Source organism: Rousettus aegyptiacus, unplaced genomic scaffold (assembly GCF_014176215.1).
Source record: "Rousettus aegyptiacus isolate mRouAeg1 unplaced genomic scaffold, mRouAeg1.p scaffold_m13_p_6, whole genome shotgun sequence".
Classification (NCBI taxonomy): Eukaryota; Metazoa; Chordata; class Mammalia; order Chiroptera; family Pteropodidae; genus Rousettus; species Rousettus aegyptiacus.
This window is the reverse complement of record NW_023416309.1, coordinates 59158889-59170703: the sequence shown is the minus strand read 5'-3', so window position 1 is coordinate 59170703 and position 11815 is coordinate 59158889. Positions and strand designations below refer to the sequence as shown.

Here is an 11815-nt window from a genome sequence, read left to right as displayed (position 1 = left end):
CAACAACCAGGTAGGCGGTGCGGCGGCTCGCCAGCCCCTCCCGGGCCCGGCCGGGGGCCCCGCGCGGCTCGCACCTCAGGCGGGTGCGGGCGCCCTTCCTCTGCACACGTGCCCCCTCACGCCCCGTGGTCGCGGGTCGGGAACCGGACGTTGTCATCGGAAAGGGTCGCTTCGAAATCCACCCCGTGGCGGGCACCCACGGCCGTCCCCGCCCCGCCGGGGCCCGGGGCCCTGCCCGCGAGCCCGTTCCTCTCGGGTCCGGCGCCGTCCTCTGCGCCCGGGGCGCGTGGGGCAGGCGCGCAGACCGGTGCGCCTTGAACCGTCTTCCCGAGAGGAGCTCTTTCCCGTTTCCTCGTAGTCTGGCCCCAGGGCCCGCGCCCTGCCGCAGGGGGGGGGGCGGGGCGCCCGGGCGGGGGCGAGGGGCGGGGGGCCCGGGCCGGGGCGCCGGCCGCCGGTGACGCCCGTCCTGCTGCAGGAGATCATCCTGAAGCGGGCGGCCGACATCGCCGAGGCGCTGTACAGCGTCCCCCGCAACCACAACCAGATCCCCGCGCTGGGCAGCACGCCCGCGCACGGCGGCATGATGGGCGTGAACTCCTTCAGCAGCCAGCTGGCCGTCAACGTCTCCGAGACCTCGCAGGCCAACGACCAAGGTGCGCGGCCCCGCCCCCTGCGTGCGCTGTCGGGGCGCAGCCGCAGCTCGTGCGGGGCCCGTGCGGGGCGCGCTCGGAGACCCCCGGCCCCGGCCGCGGCTCCATCCACCGGGGGCTCCCTCGCGAGTGACCTGGCGTTCCTCGAGAGCCCGGGGCCAGCCTCAGGGGAGCCGGGACGGAGCGAGAGGCGGGGCCCCCCTGGGTGCCCGCGTGGGGGGGTCCGGCGTCCCAGTCAAGGGCGAACACGCGGGAGGGGCCTCCGCGGCCGCCCCGTCGCGCGGCGCCCCAGGCGGCCAGTGCCGAGCCTGCTTCAGGTGCCCCGGGACGTTCCGCGCCGGCAGGCAGCCCCGCCGCCCCCCACGGCAGGCACGAAGCCCCCGCTCCCGCCCCCCGCCCACAAACACAGCCGCAGCGACGAAGGCCCCGACGGCGCTTCGCGGGGCGCTGCGGCCGCCCGCGCGCTGTCCCTGCCCGCAGCAGCGCAGAGGCCGGCGGTCCCCGCAGCGGGGTTCGGGCCGGGAAGCCCCGCGGCCGCCCGGGGTTCGGGCCGGGAAGCCCCGCGGCCGACCGTTGCTCCCAGAGAGGAACGTGGAGGCAGCTGGCGCTTAGGCCGCAGCCGCGCGCCCCGGCCGGGCCCGGCGGTGACAGGTGCAGGGGTTGGCGTGACGAGGCTGCCCGAGCCGCTCGGGGCCCAGGGCCGAGTGACGCCAAGGTCATCCAGGAATGTTTATGATACAGATTTGCGGGGAACCCCCCCCTCCCAGTGTGTCTCCCTGATAATAACGTTATTTTTGGCCGGGGGGGCGGGGATTTTAACAGTCGGCTACAGTCGCAATACAAGCAGCGTGTCCCCACGAGGCTACGTCCCCAGCAGCACCCCCCAGCAGTCCAATTACAGCACAGTCAGCACTAGCATGAACGGATACGGAAGTGGCGCCATGGCCAACCTAGGGGTCCCGGGCTCGCCTGGATTCCTTAATGGCTCCTCCGCCAACTCTCCCTACGGCAGTAAGTGTCTGTTTTTGTCACACGTCATCACACAGCGTCACTTCCACCGCGAGGTCAAGCGTGTGCATTGCTCGGGTGTTGTGTGGCGTGAGCTGCTGGACACAAGGAAGGGTGGCTCTGAGGCTGGGCGTGCGCGCCGCGCCCCGCGCGCTCACGCCTTCGCTTTGTTGCAGTCGGGCCGGCCAGCCCCACCGTGCCAGCCTCTGCCGTCACCCTGCCTTCCAGCTGTAGCAGTGCGCACGGCATTTTCTCATTCTCACCTGCCAATGTCATCTCCGCAGTGAAACAAAAGAGCGCCTTCGCGCCCGTGGTCCGGCCCCAGGCCTCCCCTCCTCCCTCCTGCACCAGCGCCAACGGGAACGGGCTCCAAGGTGAGCGGGCGGCGGTCCCCGGGGGGCGCGCTCCGGATCCCGTGCGCGCGTGGTGGCCGCTGCATGCGGGGGGCCTGCCGCGGTGCCGCGCCCCGCCCTCCGCGTGCTCCCGGGAGTGACGCGCCTCTGTCCGGGGCCCCGAGTGCTGGCTTCTCCCCGCTGCTCCCACGGAGCCTTGAGTCCTTGCACGCAGCTGGCAGCTGGGCAGCTTGGGCCGCTCGGGGGCGGAGCCGGGGGCGTGGCCAGCGTGGCGGGGTCTGCCCTGTCCCTCTCGCGAACAGGCCTTCATGGCCGGAGCTCCCGCAGCCCCTGTGGGCAGGAGGCAGCGACGTGTCCCGTGGGGACAGGCTGGCGGGTCACCGTTCCACCCACGGAGCCCGTCTCAAACCCGGCCCGGCCTCAGAGCCTGTGGGTCCCAGTGGGCTGTGCCCCTCGGAAGGGGCTGCTTGTGCACATCAGTGCCTCTGCCTGGTCTCTGCCAGATCCTCGGGGCAGAGGGGCCGGCCCGAGGCCAGAGGGAGGTCCGGCCTGGACACAGCTGCCCACAGAGGGGGCCATAGGCCCCCAGCGCCTGCCCGGGGCCCTGCGGGACCTCCTGAGGCCCACAGGCACCGAGACCAAGTGGCCGTCATCGGCCTTTCAGACACCACCTGTGGTCCATGCTCCTCCCGGTGAACATCAAATCCAGTTACTCCTTTAGAAAACGAATCCCTTCCACCAGTATTTACTGAGCGCCTACTATGTGCCAGGCTCTCTGCTGGGTGCTGAGGACGTTCCCGTGGAGAAGACAAACTGGCCCTTTTGTGAAGTCGGTGGCATATTTCACTTTGATGAACTAATGCTCAAAAAAGGAACTGGAAAGGTATCAGTGATTTGAAATTGTCTTCGCAGCACCCGTTAGCATAGGAGAGGGACACCCAGGCCCCCGGAGGGCCACCGACTAGCCCGCGGGCCGGCAGCGGCCGCCAGAGCTGCTTGCGAGGCCGGTGGCCAGGTGCCACGGCCTGTCCTCCGTCCACACAGTGTGGACGCCTCCCGAGCGGCGTGCACACACGCAGGCCTCACACCCCGTAGTGGTAACGGTGAGTCGGAGACAGGTCCTCAGCGTCGAGACGGACGCAGTGAGCGCGAAGTGTGCATCGCCGCACGAACGAAGGTGCCGACACGCTGTAGGTCGTTCTGGCAACAGTCAAACGCCACTGAAGTTAAAAGATTTTAAGTTACGCTCGTGCCAGGAGCTCGCGGGGTCGTCCGCCGCGCTTGGCGGTTCAGCCCTCAGTGTCTATTCCGGTGAGCCTGCCCAGGCGGAGCCGTGGCCCGCGTCTCTTCGGGGCCCTTGCCCTCGAGACGGCGGGGCCGAGTGGCTTTCACGCCGGAGGACGGGTGACTCACCATTACGATGCAGAGCGATCAGCAGGAGGGCAGAGGCGAGGGCTAGCGCCGAGGGGAGACTGAGGCAGGCGGTCCCGCTTTCGCCAGGGAGGGAGCGCAGGTCGGTCCACAGGTGTGGGCAGAGGCGGCCTCGGGGGAGCCCGGGCCTCCAGCCACTGTGAACCAGCCACCGGGACGCGCGGGAAGCCTGGCGTCCGCCCCAGAAGGGCCAGGAGCCCTTCCCCTGCCACAGGAAGTCTGAGCAGGGCCACAGGGCTTCGTCCCCTCTCCCCGCCCCGCACACGCAGTAGGCGCCCCGCGCCGTGACCGAGCCCCCGGCAGGTTACCGGCGAGCCGGGCAGACCCGCCGGCACCACCGACCAGAGCGCGCAGAGAAGGCCGGCCGCCCGCGCGCCGGCCCCGGTAACGGCTCCTCTCTCTCTCTCTCGCAGCTATGTCTGGGCTGGTAGTCCCGCCCATGTGAGCATGTGAGGGCCCTCTGCCTACCCCCGCAGCGCCCAGCACCCACGGACGGACTTCGGGGGGCACGTCCAGGACACTCAGACGTGCCGAGGGAGGCAGTGTCCAACACGTCGGCAGCGGTCGAGATGCTACGAAAGACTTTGTTTAAAGATTTTATTTAAACTATTAAGAATCGACATGCAAACAGCCTACTTCTTCATGAACAATTCCATTTTATTGACTGAACTTTTCTCATATTTTCACACTTCTCGGTCCTGAAGAATAAGGAAAACAAAGCGACGCCTATTTTGTATAAAGTTTCCGACTCCGTCTTGGCCATGTCTAGTACTTGCTATGTGTTGGGAGAAACTTTGTGAATGCACCATGCTGAGTATCATGAAACACTGATGAAAAACGCCTCCAAACATTTTTCTGTACTCATACTTAGATTCACAATGGTTGTGTATCTCTATAATGTGAAATATTTTTTTGTGGTGGAAAAAGGGGGCCAAGGAGGTATGAGCCATCAAACTGGAAGGAAGGATGACTATATGAGGAGGAGGATTCGGGGTGGTGGGGTGGGGGGAGGGAGGGTTTATCATTGCTTACCTTCATCTTAATGAAATGAAACTTTGTAACTTATTGTAGTTAGAAATTGTAACTTTGATATTGAATTCTCTTGCCTTCAACAAGCACACTGACAGAGAAAAAAAAAAACGCTACTGTCTGTTGGTTAAAATATTCTCCCACTGCTAGAGCTTCCTGTTAAGCAAGTGTGATCTGCAACATTTTTCAACTTTTGCTAGCACTGTATACTATTGCATTCTTAGGCTACTGTGAGGTCCATGTTTCTTGTACCAGAAATTGTCCTTTTGACTTCTAGATCCTTCCTCCCTAATGTGTTTTGTATGTGGTTATAAAATTGTAGACTTTTGTGATTTTGCCAAAGTTGTAGCTAAATATTTATACACTTGTCTTGAATTTTTTTCAGATCCACTTAAATATTTAGAAAAAGGTTTTATTCCTTATGCGTCTCATAAGGAGTGAAATGGTCTCCATTCGACACTTTTCCATGAACACTTGCAGTTGCTAAGGGACTTTATTTTGTAACATATCAATTATAAATATTGTATTTATCTTTGAAATTTTGTACATTGCTTTTCCCGCCGTTTTCTTTTCCTCGTCCGCATTGGTTTTGGGTCAGGGCCTGGGGCGATGCTGGGAAGAGCATTCAGCCAAGAACTGTCTCTCCGATCTGTTTCCTTCAACATGAACCAGCGTCCTTGCATTTCATTTGTACGTAAAGAATTTGCTATTGTTTAGACTTTCCATCTTTTTTTTTTTTATTATTTTGAGGAAAGGTCAAATTCATTGTTTATTTTTATATTATTTTTAAGTTATCTGAACAAATACTTTTGAGAAAAAGAAGTTTGTTGTATCGTCCGAAGGGTGCCCCCGGCTGCGACGCGTCCCGTAGACCCTGTGCATGTGGAGAGCCGGCGGCGCCGGGGGCTGCGTCCGTATTTTATTTTTCTGTAGAATGTAAAGAGTCATTTTAGCTGCCACCCACGACTTTGCCACATAGCTGACCTGTGTTTACTGGAAAAATTCAGAGGCCTAAAGTTTAAAATAAAATTTACTTCTGACGTTTTAATTAAAATGTTTGCCACATTAACTTCTCTGATGCCTTAAAAGTGGACTTCTTTAAAAAACAAACAAACGAAAAAAAACTTTTGCTCTTTTATCACAGGCTTACACAATTGTTAACCAATTTTTCATTTGGAGATTTATGGTGTCAAACACACACACACGACCACAAGCACAAACCTGGTGCCTCGTGGGGCGCTCTTCCCTGCGTCCTTCCGAGCTCAGGTTCACAGAGGTTTCGAGGGAGTCGGGAAGACTGCTGGCTTAATTTTTTTTTTTTAAACAGTACCTTTTTGGCGTGGTCAGCCCCAGCAGCACGGTCCGTACTTTTTACACTGAAATGACCTCGTTCAGACCCTGTGCCTGTCAGTGCCAAACCCGCAAAGAGACCAAAGGGGTCAGCGCCCCCCGCCCCCGCCCCCATGCGTGGCTTTTAGGTACAGCAGAGCAAATGTTTTGCGAACTGCAGCAGAAATCAAATTTAAAACAAAAAGGAGGGTCTTTTTTAAAACTTAACAAAAAGCAAAACAATGCACAACTTAGTAAAGTGTTCAAGGGGCTCAGTGAACACGCAGAATGTCCCCAGAGGTCAGCAGGCCACAGCCCGGCCCCGCGAAGGCCGACAAGGCTCAGCTACGTGGAAAAGCCTGAGATGTGACTTGGGAACGAAGCTGCCTCCGTTTCGCTGTGTGCGAGCCAGGGTTCGAGCGGAAGGCGAGCTCGCGGGTACCCGCCGACGCGTGCCTGCGCGCGGTCCGCATTCTAGATGGTCAGTCGACGCCCGCATCGCCTCGTCGTCTCAGACCTGAGCGCTTCACCGGTGGGTACATCTTACCGTTCAAAGACCCCACAATACGATGGTTTTTCTGTACATTTTTTTCAGATATTTGTATAAAAATGTTCATTTTACACACTATTTAATTAAAGTATTTCTTGTCTGTGAGTTTCACTTTGGGTAGCTTTATGTTTTGATGACTAAAACGACTGGGTGGACGCACGCGGAAGCCCCCGGCCCGCCATGTGCATACCGTGGGATCCAGGGCGGCTCCTGGCCGAGTCGGACGTGGTTCAGAGCCGCAGACGCGCCTTCAAGCAGAGTGACCGACCCTCATGCACTCGCGCACCTGCAGAGAGAGACGTGTGCAGCCACGTGGGTGGTCCGCCCCCCTCCCCCGCGTGTGCGGCGCCCCGACACTGCCTGCACGCGGCCGCCAGACGCGGGGCCCCAGCAGCTCTGTGGCACCCACACAACCGGGCGGCCCCTGGGGCTAGGCCGCCCTGCCCCCTCGGCGCCCGCTTCTGAGCGGAGGGGCCGGCAGCAGGTGAGCCGCACGGGGGTGGGAAGGGGCCTCAGGGCAGCGAGTCGGCAGAGGCTGGGGGGCGGGGGCGGGGGGGCACCAGACGCCCGTGCCACCGAGGTCTGATGAGACGGCGCCGCGCGGGCCACCGTGGGCAGGCGGGTCGCCGCCGCTCGGGCCGGGCCGGTGTGTTCAGCACGCCCAGCCACGTCGTCATTCCATTTCCTCCTGAATGGGAGGCTGGTTCACGTGTTTTGGCTTGCAGCTCCACAACACACACGCACAAGTGTGATCCAAATTAGCCCTCACAAAAGTCCTCTTAATTACTTGTTCTGCTGAGCAAAACAGGAAACAATTATTCAAAACATAAAGAAACTTGTGAATGCCTTTCTCCCCTGTCAGTGACAACCAGCCTCCTTTGACTAGTTCTTGTTTCGGCCTTAAAGAGACAGCACAGAGGGACTCATGGGGGTACAAAGCTGCAGCCCACCCGCCCCCCGCCCCCCGCCCCCAGACTCCCGCCCACGGTGCTGGGGGCGGGGCTGGGGACTCTATTCACCCCCTTTCCTACTCTGAGCCGGCGCCAGGATGCCAGCCCTGGGGAGGGGGCCCGGGGGGGCTCCCTGGAGTAGGCTTTCGGGGCGCTGTAACCTGGGGAGGAATTATTTTCTGTTTGCGTTTCGTTCTGAGTCCGAAGCGGGAAGGAACGACCTCTCGGAATGTATGCCGATTATTGTCAGGCCGCCTTTTAAGACCTTTCAAGCTTTCAAAGATTATTCAAAGCACTTGAAATGGGCTTCAATCTAATGCCTCATTTCATTGCATTAAACAGCCTAGTTAATAAAGAATCGATATATTCAGAGGGCAAGGTTATCTTTTGTCTATAAGGGGTGGTGTCGTTCTGAACCTTTTATAGTTCAAATGCTGAAAAAGACCTCACGGAATCCATACCCATCAAGCGGGTCAGCGGGAGCAAGGAGGCGGCCGGGCGGGAAGAGGGGCCCCCTCCCCTGCGCGGCTGTGGCCGTATCTTCTCGCTGGGGCCACGGAAGTCCTCAGAAAACGTCAATTTCTCATCAAGACGAGAGGCCACGATGATCAGTTTTCCAGAGAATGCGGACAATTAAGAGAAGGCAGAGGCGGCACCGCGGCCCTGGGCGGCGGCCGCTGTCCTCGGGGCTGCGTGTGCCCCCCCTCCCCCCCCCCTCGGAGCTGCATGCCCCCCGCCCCCCGCCCCCCCAGATGATGAGAGCCGTTGATAACTCGAGTGTCAATATGCCGGAGAGAGACTTTTGAATGCGAGCCCTTGTGTTTCCGGCTCCGCCGATCTCAGGCCCGATAACGGCCCGGCTGTCCGCGGCCCCCGAGCCGGCCTCACAATTAACGCGACGAGCAAGTCACACAAAAGAGGGGGCCGCTTTATGCTGGTGAGACAATCCCGTTTTACCCTTCAAGGGTTCCTTTTATGTCGGAATAAGGTTGCTTTTAATGAAATTTAAACTCATCAGAGGAAATCAAAAACCTCCAATCAGATTACAAATTGATTTTTTGGTCATTTGTCATTTCCCAGTGTGGAGCCGCAGGGTTCACAGGGAGCCGATGCGCACGCAGCTCCCGGGCCCGGGGGCAAGCGGGAGCGGCTCGTCACTCCCGTGTGGGCTCCAACACGGTTCGACTCCGCCCGCCGCCGGCTCTGAGCCCAGCCAGCGCCCAGCCTGGCGGAGCGGCCAGCGGCTTCCAGGTGCCAAGCGCGCTCCACCCGTGGCCAACGGAGACGCGGAGTCTTGGGGCTGCGGGCAGTTTGGGGTCGTACCCATGTCCGGAATCTGCACTGCGTTGCTTCCACGAGCAAGTCACGCACAGAGCTCAGGACCTGGGCTGACGACCCAACATGGCCGACTCCTGCCCAGACTTTGCCCTGAGCCCAAACGCCGCTCCCTGGCGAAGCCGGCCCTGCCCCGCAGGCTGATGGCGGTCCTTCCTAGGACGCGCCTGAGGCTGCCCGCGCCAGCCTCCCGAGGTGCTCCTGCGGCACCGACCGGGACGGACTTCGGGCTTCTCAAGGTCGAGACAAGGCCGTGCCTTCCTCGCCTTCCGCTCCTGCGTTGGGGGTCGAGGCCGAGGGGTCCCGCCGAGAGCCTGGGACTTGGTGTGCGCTAAGAGCGCTTTGTCCCTCTTGGAAAGACTGGGGCCGGGGACAGAGGCGGGTGGTGTGACCTCGGGAGGGCAGTGGACCCTCCTGGCCCAAGGCTGCTTGGGGCCGCCCTTTAAGTTGTAATCTCTAAGGGGAGTCGAATCCACACGTTTTCACACAGCAAATAAGCGGGGCGCGTACTGGCCACGTCGCCGCGTGGGCTGTCCCCGGGTGTGCTGCTGGAGTTGGCCTCCTCCCTCAGGGGACAAGGCTGCAGTCTGGAGAAGGGAGAATCGGCCCCAGGCCAGAACGCTGGAGGGACCAGCGTCGGACGGGGCCTCCTCTCCCCAAACCCCCCGCCGGTTTCTCTGACAGGTTCCAGCAGCAGAGAGACCATCTCGTGGGGTGAGGACCACGGCTCCCGGGAAGGTCGCAGCCAAGCTCAGGGGGGCTGCATGCTGCCCCCAGGGCTGAGGGGCCTGACCCAGCCGGACCCCTGGACAGGCCGCACGATGGGGACTGGCTTCTCCAGCTGGTGTGGCCGGGCCGCAGGAGCCTTTTGTCAGGACACAGCCAGCGGCACACGATTACAACCCCGCAGGGCAGGCAGAGGCCCACGCCAGGGCCTGCGGCACGGGAGAATCCCGAGGAGCCCCTAGCTTCCCCCCGCGCCCTCGGCTCACGCGCTCCCCATGGCCGAGGGGACAGGCTGCCTGTCCCCAGATGCCCCTGTGCCAGCCAGCACGTGTGGCGTGGGGTCCGCGCCCCCAGTGCCAGGACAGGAGGGGTGCAGGCTGGGGCCACCGAGGGCCCACAGGAGGGGTGCAGGCTGGGGCCACCGAGGGCCCCCCTCTGCCAGAGGGGCTGGGCCGCAAGGGCCGAGCCCGTCAGTCGCCTCCCAGCCGGGGCCCGGTGACCGGCAAGGCGACGACGGAGCGGGCGGCAGCGCGAGAGGCGCGGGGGGCACCCCGGGCGTCAGGCCGCCGCTGCCGCCGAGCTGACGGGCGCTCCTGACGGCCGCGCCCCGCCGAGCCGCCGCCGTGGGGCCACCGGGCCCCGGCGCACAATCCTGCAGCCGGCGCGGCAGGTCCACGGTCCCCAGACACCACGAGCTGCTGCCGATCAGTAAACCCGGAAGGAAACGCGGCCAACGCGGCCAACTCACACGGGGACAGGAGATCGATAAGCTTAGGAAAACATTTGCGCTCACTTAAAAATGAGTATCAGGACTAAAATCACGGGATGAAAAAAATTTTGTCACTTGCAAAATTAGAGAAGATTTTTCTTACAAGGTAACAGTCCTCTCGAGCTTTCTTGACGGCCGTGGACGGGAGAGTAAGCAAGCAGCCGCCTCCGGAACCCAGCCGCGCTCCTGGCCTCCGACACGCTCCCTCCCTCCCAGGAATCGATCCTGAGGAGCTAATCGGGGATTAGATAAGACTGTACGTACAAGAATGTTCGCTGCTGTAATATTTATTTAAAAAAACCGGAGAGAACCCAAACGTCTCACAGTGGGAATCATGAACTGTACTATGGTCTAGCCATGTGATAGAGTATTACGTGTTCTACTGCGTTTGTAAGATCACGTTTTTAAAGTACATATAATGAAATGGTAAATGCTAATGACAAGCATGTAATGCTGCGCGTATAACATAACACGGTTGCGACCGGTAGATTTCTACACAGAGAGAAGAAATACGCATTGCGAAGACACGTGGGAAGATCGTGGCATTGGGAGCCGCGGGCTCACCTGCTGCGGGCTCACCTGCCGCGGGCTCACCTGCCGCGGGCTCACCTGCCACGGGCTCACCTGCCACGGGCACGGGGGTTGGGGGGGCTCCGGGAGCATCCGCCCCCTGCGCCACGGAGGGTAGCCATTCGCCGGTGCCTGACTCAACACCCTGCTCCTGTCACCAGCAGGGGGGCCAGGCGCCTGGCTCACAGCCCGTCGGGGTGCCCTTGGCGGTGAGGCCAGGGGGCCCAGGGGCGCTGGTGCCGCAAGGCCCGTGGCCGGAGCCGAGCCACCCCTGGCGACAAACCCTCCAAGCCCGCAGGCCGGTCCACACAGGGCGGGGTGGGGCCCAGGGCTGGGGGTCCCAGGCAGGGACCCCCACCAACGGCAGCTGACGCCCCTGGCTTTCCTGGCATCCTGTGGAGCCCGGTTCCAACGTCAGCTCATCTGCACTTCCTCGAAGGGATTTCCGCTTCTTGTAACCCAATGATTACTGGCCAAATTAGGGAAGTTATTTTAAAATCAGTGTTATAAGAAAATTCAAAAGAAGCTACAAAGTATTAAGTTTAGCAAGACTGATGGATACAAGGTCAAGAGGCAACCATATACCATATTTCTGTATCAATAATTAGGTAATGGAATTTTAAAAATCGCACCATTTCTGGTAGCATAAAACTATCAGATACCCAGGAAGATAGTTATGTAAGACGCCTGCACAAGCAACCGTAAAATCGTCCTGAGAGGAAATGTAAAAACCATAACAGGCGGAGGCATGGGTCACATTCATGGATTGGAAAACGACACGCCGAAAGGATGCCGATTCCCCCAAAACGGCCGACGCATTCAGGGCGGCCTCGGCCACGTCCCAGCCGGCTCCTTCCCGACGTGGCCGAGCTGGTCCCGAGGCGCGGGCGGAAACAGCGCGCGCCGTACACTAAAGCGACTCAAAACGGATCGAAGGTCTGAAGGAGGAGCTGTCACCGTAAACTCCTTAAGCAGAGGGAGGGGCGCCCGCACGACCCCGGTTCTGGCCGCGGGGGGACACGGGCCCGGCGATCGCGTGTGGGGTGTGACGCACGTCTCGGACGTGAACCGGACGAGAGCACGAGCCGCGGGAGGCGACACACACTGGACTCCAC

The 11815-nt window shown here is 60.7% G+C and overlaps 1 protein-coding gene across 8 annotated transcripts in view; it reads left to right on the top strand.

Annotated features, from left to right (window-relative positions):
- The window catches only part of EBF3 (EBF transcription factor 3), a 108529-nt gene extending 102989 nt beyond the window's left edge, over positions 1-5540 (top strand). For 2 of the 8 annotated variants that reach the window (XM_036222945.1, XM_036222942.1), the window contains exons 12-17: positions 1-10; positions 476-653; positions 1473-1661; positions 1943-2032; positions 2782-2894; positions 3856-5540. The exon at positions 1-10 is cut by the window's left edge and continues 56 nt beyond it. In XM_036222945.1, coding sequence (XP_036078838.1) covers positions 1-10; positions 476-653; positions 1473-1661; positions 1943-2032; positions 2782-2894; positions 3856-3873 — 598 coding nt within the window. In that variant the 3' untranslated portion in view covers positions 3874-5540. Of the gene's footprint in view, positions 11-475; positions 654-1472; positions 1662-1834; positions 2033-2781; positions 2895-3855 lie in introns of all 8 variants that reach the window. The other 6 variants (XM_036222946.1, XM_036222947.1, XM_036222940.1 and 3 more) reach the window with 5 other exon arrangements.
- Positions 5541-11815: the final 6275 nt, after the last annotated feature.